Source organism: Salmo salar, chromosome ssa09 (genome assembly GCF_905237065.1).
Source record: "Salmo salar chromosome ssa09, Ssal_v3.1, whole genome shotgun sequence".
In the NCBI taxonomy this organism is placed as follows: domain Eukaryota; kingdom Metazoa; phylum Chordata; class Actinopteri; order Salmoniformes; family Salmonidae; genus Salmo; species Salmo salar.
In genome coordinates, this window is record NC_059450.1 from 54,001,777 (window position 1) to 54,014,276 (window position 12,500).

Here is a 12,500-nt window from a genome sequence, read left to right on the forward strand (position 1 = left end):
AAAAAAATTCACTCTTCAGATTTACGTTTTTTTAAGTAAAAAACATATAGATTCATGATTAATCTTGAGATCAGATAATCAGTCTGTGTCCTAAATTGCACCCTATTCTCTATATAAAGCCTTATGGGTACCGGTCAAAAGTAGTGCACTATACATGTATAGGGAATAGGGTGCGATTTGTGAGCCTGATTCTCTCATTTAGAGACCTGGTTAGTTTTTGTGCGCCACTAAACGATGTCTGATGGTGTTGTCCAGACTGGAATGTCTTCATGTCTTCATGTCTGATGATGTTGTCCAGACTGGAACGTCTTCATGTCTTCATGTCTGATGATGTTGTCCAGACTGGAATGTCTTCATGTCTTCATGTCTGATGATGTTGTCCAGACTGGAACGTCTTCATGTCTTCATGTCTGATGATGTTGTCCAGAATGGAACGTCTTCATGTCTTCATGTCTGATGATGTTGTCCAGACTGGAACGTCTTCATGTCTTCATGTCTGATGATGTTGTCCAGAATGGAACGTCTTCATGTCTTCATGTCTGATGATGTTGTCCAGACTGGAACGTCTTCATGTCCAATGATGTTGTCCAAACTGGAACGTCTTCATGTCTTCATGTCTGATGATGTTGTCCAGACTGGAACGTCTTCATGTCTTCATGTCTGATGATGTTGTCCAGACTGGAACGTCTTCATGTCTTCATGTCTGATGATGTTGTCCAGACTGGAACGTCTTCATGTCTTCATGTCCGATGATGTTGTCCAAACTGGAACGTCTTCATGTGTGTTTCCATGCCGACAGATTCCCTGTCTTCTGGAGATGATGAAGACCATGATGAAGACTTGGATGATACAGGTAATGGAAATGTTGTGTTCCATCTCTTCATTCATTCATTTTGATGTCAGTAGATGTTACACTGAAAGCCATATCCAGCATTGTATGTTGCAACTGATAATGTAATAACTACCAATATGTAATAACGTGGTCATTTATAATGTAATAAATATGCTGAAAGCATAACGTAATAATGTTTTTGCGCCTAATGTAATCATTATTACATTACAAATTTGGTAAAACATATTTTTGAATGATGTAATAACAACATAAAATCCTTTGAGTCACAAACTTGAGGAAAGCCTTGAATCTGCATCAATTGCCATAACAGACTTGCAAAGGGGTGAACACTTCAATTCTGACCTAAGAAACGATGACGAACAAAGACCTAACAAGAAAAAACTTGAAGACACACCTTGCAGTCATGTGATTATCTAAGTTGTAATGATTACCAAAATATTCCACAGGAGTTTCACTCCTGCTTATCCCAGGAATGACCAGGACACTTTGACCTTACAGAGTGGAGATGGAAGCATACTGGTATTCAGCAGGACACTTTGACCTGACAGAGTGGAGATGGAACCAGACACTTTGACCTGACAGAGTGGAGATGGAACCAGACACTTTGACCTTACAGAGTGGAGATGGAACCAGACACTTTGACCTGACAGAGTGGAGATGGAACCAGACACTTTGACCTGACAGAGTGGAGATGGAACCAGACACTTTGACCTGACAGAGTGGAGATGGAACCAGACACTTTGACCTGACAGAGTGGAGATGGAACCAGACACTTTGACCTTACAGAGTGGAGATGGAACCAGACACTTTGACCTGACAGAGTGGAGATGGAACCAGACACTTTGACCTGACAGAGTGGAGATGGAACCAGACACTTTGACCTGACAGAGTGGAGATGGAACCAGACACTTTGACCTGACAGAGTGGAGATGGAACCAGACACTTTGACCTGACAGAGTGGAGATGGAACCATGACAGACAGACAGACTCACTTATTCACTCACTCACTCACACTTAACCCATCGGTCCAATGCCAAAATCTGAATTTTTCCTTACTTTTTTCTTTCTGCTGTTACCGTCCTCTTATCATCCTCACACACTGGTCCCGCACCAACAGACCCACTGAAGGTGCCGTTTCCATCACGATTCACATGGCCGTAACACATCTGGACAAGAGGAACACCTATGTGGGAATGCTGTTCATTGACTACAGTTCAGCTTTCAACACTATTGTTCCCTTCAAGCTCGACACCAAGCTCAGAGCCCTTGGTCTGGACACCACCCTCTGAAACTGGATCCTGGACTTCCTGACGGGCCGACCACAGGCTGTGAGGATTGGAAACAACACCTCCTCCACACTGACTCTTAACACAGGGGCCCCCCAGGGGTGTGTCCTCAGCCCTCTGCTGTACTCCCTGTTCACCCACAAACTGACTCTTAATGCAGGGGCCCCCCAGGGGTGTGTCCTCAGCCCTCTGCTGTACTCCCTGTTCACCCACAAACTGACTCTTAACGCAGGGGCCCCCCAGGGGTGTGTCCTCAGTCCTCTGCTGTACTCCCTGTTCACCCATGGGTTCTGTCCACGACCGCAAGGCCCTCCAGCGGGTGGTGAAGACGTCCCAGTACATCCCTGGGACCTTGTTCCCACGCATCCAGGACATCTACTGGAAACGGTGCCAGAAGAAGGCCTGCAGCATCGTCCAAGACCACACACACCCCAGCCACGAGTTGTTCACTCACTTACCGTTGGGCATACAGTCATGAGGTCTGATACCAACAGGCTCAGAGACAGTTTCTATTTACAAACCATCAGACTGTATCAGAGCATGAGGTCTGATACTAACAGGTTCAGGGACAGTTTCTATCTACAAGCCATCAGACTGTATCAGAGCATGAGGTCTGATACCAACAGGTTCAGAGACAGTTTCTATCTACAAGCCATCAGACTGTATCAGAGCATGAGGTCTGATACCAACAGGCTCAGAGACAGTTTCTATCTACAAGCCATCAGACTGCTGAACACTTGAACTGGACTGACTACCTGCTCTGATTCTCTGCAATTTAGCACGCATGCATTCAATCACACACACACACACACACACACACACACACACACACACACACACACACACACACAGACACAGACACAGACACAGACACAGACAGACAGACAGACAGACAGACAGACACACGCACACACAGACACACATGTTACACACACATCACAACTGCTGCTACCAGTCTCTTATTATAATTGCTAAATACTGCACAATTTATACACTCGCCCCCAATCCCCCCCTTCCCCAAAACACATGTAAATATTATATTATAAATGCTGCCTTCCTGTATTATACATGCTACAATGTTTATTCTATTCTACTGAGCCCTTTACTTTATGTTCCTATTGTTATACTTTATGATTGTTGTTGCATTGGGGAGAAATAACCAGCAGTAAGCATTTGGTTATACGATGTGCACCCTGTGTATTCTGTACGTCTGACTGATAATACAACTAGATACAGTGATACAGTGTTTCTTTCTCAGGTCAACCTGTACAAGAAACATTTCAATACAAAGTTGGCTTCATGGCTCCATTTGACATATGTTCTGGTTCCATTTGACATATGTTCTGGTTCCATTTGACATATGTTCTGGCTCCATTTGACATATGTTCTGGTTCCATTTGACATATGTTCTGGTTCCATTTGACATATGTTCTGGCTCCATTTGACATATGTTCTGGCTCCATTTGACATATGTTCTGGTTCCATTTGACATATGTTCTGGCTCCATTTGACATATGTTCTGGTTCCATTTGACATATGTTCTGGTTCCATTTGACATATGTTCTGGCTCCATTTGACATATGTTCTGGCTCCATTTGACATATGTTCCGGTTCCATTTGACATATGTTCTGGCTCCATTTGACATATGTTCCGGTTCCATTTGACATATGTTCTGCCTCCATTTGACATATGTTCTGGCTCCATTTGACATATGTTCTGGTTCCATTTGACATATGTTCTGGCTCCATTTGACATATGTTCCGGTTCCATTTGACATATGTTCCGGTTCCATTTGACATATGTTCCGGCTCCATTTGACATATGTTCCGGTTCCATTTGACATATGTTCCAGCTCCATTTGACATATGTTCCGGTTCCATTTGACATATGTTCCGGTTCCATTTGACATATGTTCTGGCTCCATTTAACATATGTTCTGGCTCCATTTGACATATGTTCCGGTTCCATTTGACATATGTTCCGGTTCCATTTGACATATGTTCTGGTTCCATTTGACATATGTTCTGGCTCCATTTGACATATGTTCTGGTTCCATTTGACATATGTTCCAGCTCCATTTGACATATGTTCCGGTTCCATTTGACATATGTTCTGGCTCCATTTAACATATGTTCTGGCTCCATTTGACATATGTTCCGGTTCCATTTGACATATGTTCTGGCTCCATTTGACATATGTTCTGGTTCCATTTGACATATGTTCTGGCTCCATTTGACATATGCTCTGGCTCCATTTGACATATGTTCTGGTTCCATTTGACATATGTTCTGGCTCCATTTGACATATGTTCTGGTTCCATTTGACATATGTTCTGGCTCCATTTGACATATGTTCTGGTTCCATTTGACATATGTTCTGGCTCCATTTGACATATGTTCTGGCTCCATTTGACATATGTTCTGGTTCCATTTGACATATGTTCTGGCTCCATTTGACATATGTTCTGGCTCCATTTGACATATGGTCTGGTTCCATTTGACATATGGTCTGGCTCCATTTGACATATGTTCTGGCTCCATTTGACATATGTTCTGGCTCCATTTGACATATGTTCTGGCTCCATTTGACATATGGTCTGGTTCCATTTGACATATGTTCTGGCTCCATTTGACATATGTTCTGGCTCCATTTGACATATGTTCTGGCTCCATTTGACATATGTTCTGGCTCCATTTGACATATGTTCTGGTATTGTGTAAATATCACAACTCTTTGGGAATGTGTTATCTGTAATATCTAAATGTGACTTAATCCAAAATGCCATGATCTCCCTGTTTATGTCTGCTGGGAAACATGAGTATAGGCCCTCCAACATTAGTCCACTGGTTTAATAAACTGTCCAGGTACATTCCCTTAGTAATGTTAAATAAGGATTCAGGAATGTGGTGTGTAGTCAGATATTACTGAAGCATGCAGGGTTGGGGTGAATTCCACAAATTAAATTCTAATTCAGCTCTCTCTCCCTGTAAATTCAATTGAAATCAATTCAAATTCCAGGTCAGTCTTTGAATTCAGAGATAATTCCAATGTTAATAAGTAATTCCCAAGAATTTCATACAGCCTGGAATATTGGACTACAGGTTGAAATGATTACAGCACGTTCTCCAGCTCAACTACTGTTCGTTCATTCATTACATTACATAGGAAATGTAAAAATATTCAATTAAATTCCAAAGATTAAATGATTTTACAATTCCAATTCCTTTTATTTTAGGTTGTTATTACATTATTGGTTGAAGTTATTATACTGTTCATGATTCTAGATAGGCCTGTCTGACACATCACTCATCAGTAGGGTTTTTTACCTACTTCATAAAGCAATAATTATTAGCAGGTATTACATTATTGGCAGTTATTACAATATCATTTGCTACATGGTTACAGCAGGGGACAGAGAGGTTAACCCCCCTACGTAGCAGGGGACAGAGAGGTTAACCCCCCTACGTAGCAGGGGACAGAGAGGTTAACCCACCCTACGTAGCAGGGGACAGAGAGGTTAACCCCCCTACGTAGCAGGGGACAGAGAGGTTAAACCCCTACGTAGCAGGGGACAGACAGGTTAACCCTCCTACGTAGCAGGGGACAGAGAGGTTAAACCCCCCTACGTAGCAGGCGACAGAGAGGTTAAACCCCCCTACGTAGCAGGGGACAGAGAGGTTAAACCCCCCTACGTAGCAGGGGACAGAGTGGTTAAACCCCCTACGTAGCAGGGGACAGAGAGGTTACCCCCCCTACGTAGCAGGGGACAGACAGGTTAAACCCCCCTACGTAGCAGGGGACAGAGAGGTTAACCCCCCCTACGTAGCAGGGGACAGAGAGGTTACCCCCCTACCTAGCAGGGGACAGAGAGGTTAAACCCCCTACGTAGCAGGGGACAGAGAGGTTAAACCCCCCTACGTAGCAGGGGACAGAGAGGTTAACCCCCTACGTAGCAGGGGACAGAGAGGTTAAACCCCCTACGTAGCAGGGGACAGAGATGTTAAACCCCCTACGTAGCAGGGGACAGAGAGGTTAAACCCCCCTACGTAGCAGGGGACACAGAGGTTAAACCCCCCTACGTAGCAGGGGACAGAGAGGTTACCCCCCCTACGTAGCAGGGGACAGACAGGTTAAACCCCCCTACGTAGCAGGGGACAGAGAGGTTAACCCCCTACGTAGCAGGGGACAGAGAGGTTAACCCCCCTACGTAGCAGGGGACAGAGAGGTTAAACCCCCTACGTAGCAGGGGACAGAGATGTTAAACCCCCTACGTAGCAGGGGACAGAGAGGTTAACCCCCTACGTAGCAGGGGACAGAGAGTTTAACCCCCCTACGTAGCAGGGGACAGAGAGGTTAAACCCCCAACGTAGCAGGGGACAGAGAGGTTAACCCCCTACGTAGCAGGGGACAGAGAGTTTAACCCCCTACGTAGCAGGGGACAGAGCGGTTAAACCCCCCCTACGTAGCAGGGGACAGAGAGGTTAACCCCCTACGTAGCAGGGGACAGAGAGGTTAACCCCCCTACGTAGCAGGGGACAGAGAGTTTAACCCCCTACGTAGCAGGGGACAGAGAGGTTAAACCCCCCAACGTAGCAGGGGACAGAGAGGTTAACCCCCTACGTAGCAGGGGACAGAGAGTTTAACCCCCTACGTAGCAGGGGACAGAGAGGTTAAACCCCCCCTACGTAGCAGGGGACAGAGAGGTTAACCCCCTACGTAGCAGGGGACAGAGAGGTTAACCCCCTACGTAGCAGGGGACAGAGAGTTTAACCCCCTACGTAGCAGTGGCCAGAGAGGTTAAACCCCCCCTACATAGCAGGGGACAGAGAGGTTAACCCCCTACGTAGCAGGGGACAGAGAGGTTAAACCCCCTACGTAGCAGGGGACAGAGATGTTAAACCCCCTACGTAGCAGGGGACAGAGAGGTTAACCCCCTACGTAGCAGGGGACAGAGAGTTTAACCCCCTACGTAGCAGGGGACAGAGAGGTTAAACCCCCTACGTAGCAGGGGACAGAGAGGTTAACCCCCTACGTAGCAGGGGACAGAGAGGTTAAACCCCCAACGTAGCAGGGGACAGAGAGGTTAACCCCCTACGTAGCAGGGGACAGAGAGTTTAACCCCCTACGTAGCAGGGGACAGAGAGGTTAAACCCCCCCTACATAGCAGGGGACAGAGAGGTTAACCCCCTACGTAGCAGGGGACAGAGAGGTTAACCCCCTACGTAGCAGGGGACAGAGAGTTTAACCCCCTACGTAGCAGTGGCCAGAGAGGTTAAACCCCCCCTACATAGCAGGGGACAGAGAGGTTAACCCCGTACGTAGCAGGGGACAGAGAGGTTAAACCCCCAACGTAGCAGGAGACAGAGAGGTTAAACCCCCCCTACGTAGCAGGGGACAGAGAGGTTAAGCCCCTACGTAGCAGGGGACAGAGAGTTTAACCCCCTACGTAGCAGGGGACAGAGAGGTTAAACCCCCCCTACGTAGCAGGGGACAGAGAGGTTAACACCCCTACGTAGCAGGGGACAGAGAGGTTAAACCCCCTACGTAGCAGGGGACAGAGGGGTTAAACCCCCCTACGTAGCAGGGGACAGAGAGGTTAAACCCCCTACGTAGCAGGGGACAGAGAGGTTAAACCCCCTACGTAGCAGGGGACAGAGAGGTTAACCCCCTACGTAGCAGGGGACAGAGAGGTTAAACCCCCCTACGTAGCAGGGGACAGAGAGGTTAACCCCCTACGTAGCAGGGGACAGAGAGATTAACCCCCTACGTAGCAGGGGACAGAGAGGTTAACCCCCTACGTAGCAGGGGACAGAGAGGTTAACCCCCCTACGTAGCATGGGACAGAGAGGTTAACCCCCCTACGTAGCAGGGGACAGAGAGGTTAATCCCCCCTACGTAGCAGGGGACAGAGAGGTTAAACCCCCTACGTAGCAGGGGACAGAGGGGTTAAACCCCCCTACGTAGCAGGGGACAGAGAGGTTAACCCCCTACGTAGCAGGGGACAGAGAGGTTAAACCCCCTACGTAGCAGGGGACAGAGAGGTTAACCCCCCTACGTAGCAGGGGACAGAGAGGTTAAACCCCCCTACGTAGCAGGGGACAGAGAGGTTAAACCCCCTACGTAGCAGGGGACAGAGAGGTTAAACCCCCTACGTAGCAGGGGACAGAGAGGTTAACCCCCTACGTAGCAGGGGACAGAGAGGTTAAACCCCTACGTAGCAGGGGACAGAGAGGTTAACCCCCCTACGTAGCAGGGGACAGAGAGGTTAACCCCCCTACGTAGCTGGGAACAGAGACGTTAACCCCCTACGTAGCAGGGGACAGAGAGGTTAACCCCCCTACGTAGCAGGGAACAGAGACTTTAAACCCCCTACGTAGCAGGGGACAGAGAGGTTAAACCCCCTACGTAGCAGGGGACAGAGAGGTTACACCCCCTACGTAGCAGGGGACAGAGAGGTTAACCCCCCCTACGTAGCAGGGGACAGCGAGGTTAACCCCCCTACGTAGCAGGGGACAGAGAGTTTAAACCCCCCCTACGTAGCAGGGGACAGAGAGGTTAACCCCCCCTACGTAGCAGGGGACAGAGAGGTTAAACCCCCTACGTAGTAGGGGACAGAGGTTAAACCCCCTACGTAGCAGGGGACAGAGGGGTTAAACCCCCTACCTGGCAGGGTACAGAGAGGTTAAACCCCCTACGTAGCAGGGGACAGAGAGGTTAAACCCCCTACGTAGCAGGGGACAGAGAGGTTAACCCCCCTACGTAGCAGGGGACAGAGAGGTTAAAACCCCTACGTAGCGGGGGACAGAGATGTTAAACCCCCTACGTAGCAGGGGACAGAGAGGTTAAACCCCCTACGTAGCAGGGGACAGAGAGGTTAAACCCCCTACGTAGCAGGGGACAGAGAGGTTAACCCCCCTACGTAGCAGGGGACAGAGAGATAAAACCCCTACGTAGAGGGGGACAGAGATGTTAAACCCCCTACGTAGCAGGGGACAGAGAGGTTAAACCCCCTACGTAGCAGGGGACAGAGAGGTTAACCCCCCTACGTAGCAGGGTACAGAGAGGTTAACCCCCCTTCGTAGCAGGGGACAGAGAGGTTAACCCCCCTACGTAGCAGGGGACAGAGAGGTTAAACCCCCCTACGTAGCAGGGAACAGAGACGTTAAACCCCCCTACGTAGCAGGGGACAGAGAGGTTAACCCCCCCTACTTAGCAGGGGACAGAGAGGTTAAACCCCCTACGTAGCAGGGGACAGAGAGGTTAAACCCCCCCTTCGTAGTAGGGGACAGAGAGGTTAACCCCCCTACGTAGCAGGGGACAGAGAGGTTAAACCCCCTACGTAGCAGGGGACAGAGAGGTTAAACGCCCTACGTAGCAGGGGACAGAGTGGTTAAACCCCCTACGTAGCAGGGGACAGAGAGGTTAAACCCCCTACGTAGCAGGGGACAGAGAGGTTAACCCCCCCTACGTAGCAGGGGACAGAGAGGTTAACCCCCCTATTTAGCAGGGGACAGAGAGGTTAAACCCCCTACGTAGCAGGGGACAGAGAGGTTAAACCCCCTACGTAGCAGGGGACAGAGAGGTTAACCCCCCTACGTAGCAGGGGAAAGAGAGGTTAAACCCCCTACGTAGCAGGGGACAGAGAGGTTAAACCCCCTACGTAGCAGGGGACAGAGAGGTTAAACCCCCTACGTAGCAGGGGACAGAGAGGTTAACCCCCCTACGTAGCAGGGGACAGAGAGGTTAAACCCCCCTACGTAGCAGGGGACAGAGAGGTTAACCCTCCCTACGTAGCAGGTGACAGAGAGGTTAACCCCCCTACATAGCAGGGGACAGAGAGGTTAACCCCCCCTACGTAGCAGGGGACAGAGAGGTTAACCACCCCTACGTAGCAGGGGACAGAGAGGTTAAACCCCCTACGTAGCAGGGGACAGAGAGGTTAACCCCCCCTACGTAGCAGGGGACAGAGAGGTTAACCCCCCTATGTAGCAGGGGACAGAGAGGTTAAACCCCCCCTACGTAGCAGGGGACAGAGAGGTTAACCCCCCCTACGTAGCAGGGGACAGAGAGGTTAAACCCCCTACGTAGTAGGGGACAGAGAGGTTAAACCCCCTACGTAGCAGGGGACAGAGAGGCTAAACCCCCTACGTAGCAGGGGACAGAGAGGTTAAACCCCCCTACGTAGCAGGGAACAGAGACGTTAAACCCCCCCTACGTAGCAGGGGACAGAGAGGTTAACCGCCCCTACTTAGCAGGGGACAGAGAGGTTAAACCCCCTACGTAGCAGGGGACAGAGAGGTTAACCCCCCCTACGTAGCAGGGGACAGAGCGGTTAAACCCACTACGTAGCAGGGGACAGAGAGGTTAACCCCCCTACGTAGCAGGGGACAGAGTGGTTAACCCCCCCTACGTAGCAGGGGACAGAGAGGTTAAACCCCCCTACGTAGCAGGGGACAGAGGTTAAACCCCCCTACGTAGCAGGGGACAGAGAGGTTAACCCTCCCTACGTAGCAGGGGACAGAGAGGTTAACCCCCCTACGTAGCAGGGGACAGAGAGGTTAACCCTCCCTACGTAGCAGGGGACAGACAGGTTAAACCCCCTACGTAGCAGGGGACAGACAGGTTAAACCCCCCCTACGTAGCAGGCAGACACACTGTACTTTTATGATTTTTTTGTTTTGAAAGAGAGAGCGGGTTTGGGGTTTTTAGTCACCGTTTTTAGTCACCAACTTAATGAGTGGTTAGAGTTGGATCAGTCTGCTGTGGGGAGAAATGAGCTCATACCAAACCCTGTAGAATAACCCAGCTGTTTTTCCCTTGGTGAAGAAGACAGAGCTCTCACACACACAGAGAGAGAGAGAGGAGGCAGCCAGCCTCAAAGTAGCCTGCAACACATTACAGCACACAGTATGTCAATGATACTGGAATAATCACAGCTGTCTGTCTGTCTGTCTGTCTGTCTGTCTGTCTGTCTGTCTGTCTGTCTGTCTGTCTGTCTGTCTGTCTGTCTGTCTGTCTGTCTGTCTGTCTGTCTTCTTGTGAACCCCTACCCAGACACACTACACACAACACACTACAGGCCACCCACTACACACTACACACTACAGGGTTAGATCTGTGTTCCTAAACTTCGTTAACAGGGTTAGATCTGCGGTGATGAGCTATGCAGCATTGCTGGTGCGCAGGGCAGCGCTATGCCACCGTTGGGGCACCAATGGACCGTCCCTGTTTATCTAGGGCACCGAGCTGCCGTCCCTGTTTGTTTAGGGCCCCGAGGGGCCGTCCCTGTTTGTCTAGGGCCCCGAGGGGCCGTCTGTGTTTGTCTAGGGCCCCGAGGGGCCGTCCCTGTTTGTCTATGGCCCCGAGGAGCCAGGGGCAGCATGCCTTCAAAAAGCTCCCTGTAATCTGAATCAGATCTGCCAGTATTGCTGCTCCTCTCTCAGGCCCCCTCCCCCAACTCTGCTCTGCTCTCGCTGCCCATGTAACACTACCCCCTGTTACACTACCCCCCGTTACGCTGCCCCCCGTTACGCTGCCCCCCAGTTACGCTGCCCCCGTTACGCTGCCCCCCGTTACGCTGCCCCCCCCGTTACGCTGCCCTCTGTTACGCTGCCCCCTGTTACGCTGCCCCCCTCTTACGCTGCCCCCCCTGTTATGCTGCCCCCTGTTACGCTGCTCCCTGTTATGCTGCTCCCTGTTACGCTGCCCCCTGTTACGCTGCCCCCTGTTACGCTGCCCCCCTGTTACGCTACCCCTGTTACGCTGCCCCCTGTTTTCGATGCCCCCTGTTACGCTGCCCCTGTTACGCTGCCCCCTGTTACGCTGCCCCCTGTTACGCTGCCCCCTGTTACGCTACCCCCAGTTACGCTGCCCCCTTTTACGCTGCCCCCTTTTACGCTGCCCCCTGTTACGCTGCCCCCTGTTACGCTGCTCACCTGTTACGCTGCCCCCTGTTACGCTACCCCCCTGTTACGCTGCCCCCAGTTACGCTGCCCCCAGTTACGCTGCCCCCTGTTACGCTACCCCCTGTTACGCTGCCCCCCAGTTACACTGCCCCCCGTTACGCTGCCCCCGTTTCGCTGCCCCCCAGTTACGCTGCCCCCTGTTACGCTGCCCCCAGTTACGCTGCCCCCCTGTTACACTACCCCCTAGTTACGCTGCCCCCTGTTACGCTGCCCCCTGTTACGCTGCCCCCTGTTACGCTGCCCCCTGTTACGCTGCCCCCCTGTTACACTTCCCCCTGTTACACTACCGCCTGTTACACTGCACTTGAGGAAACATTCAAAATTCTTGAAATGTTCCGTATTGACTGACCTTCATGTCTTAAAGTAGTGATGGACTGTCGTTTCTCTTTGCTTAT

General features: G+C 50.4%; 1 protein-coding gene across 7 annotated transcripts in view; it reads left to right on the plus strand.

Annotated features, from left to right (window-relative positions):
* fgfr3 (fibroblast growth factor receptor 3) overlaps positions 1 to 12,500 on the plus strand; it is a 279,237-nt gene that overhangs the window by 143,136 nt on the left and 123,601 nt on the right. For 5 of the 7 annotated variants that reach the window (XM_045723814.1, XM_045723813.1, XM_045723812.1 and 2 more), the window contains exon 4: positions 800 to 853. The exons of the other annotated variants lie outside the window; for them this stretch is intronic. In XM_045723814.1, coding sequence (XP_045579770.1) covers positions 800 to 853 — 54 coding nt within the window. The remainder of the gene's footprint in view (positions 1 to 799; positions 854 to 12,500) is intronic. 7 annotated transcript variants of the gene reach the window in all.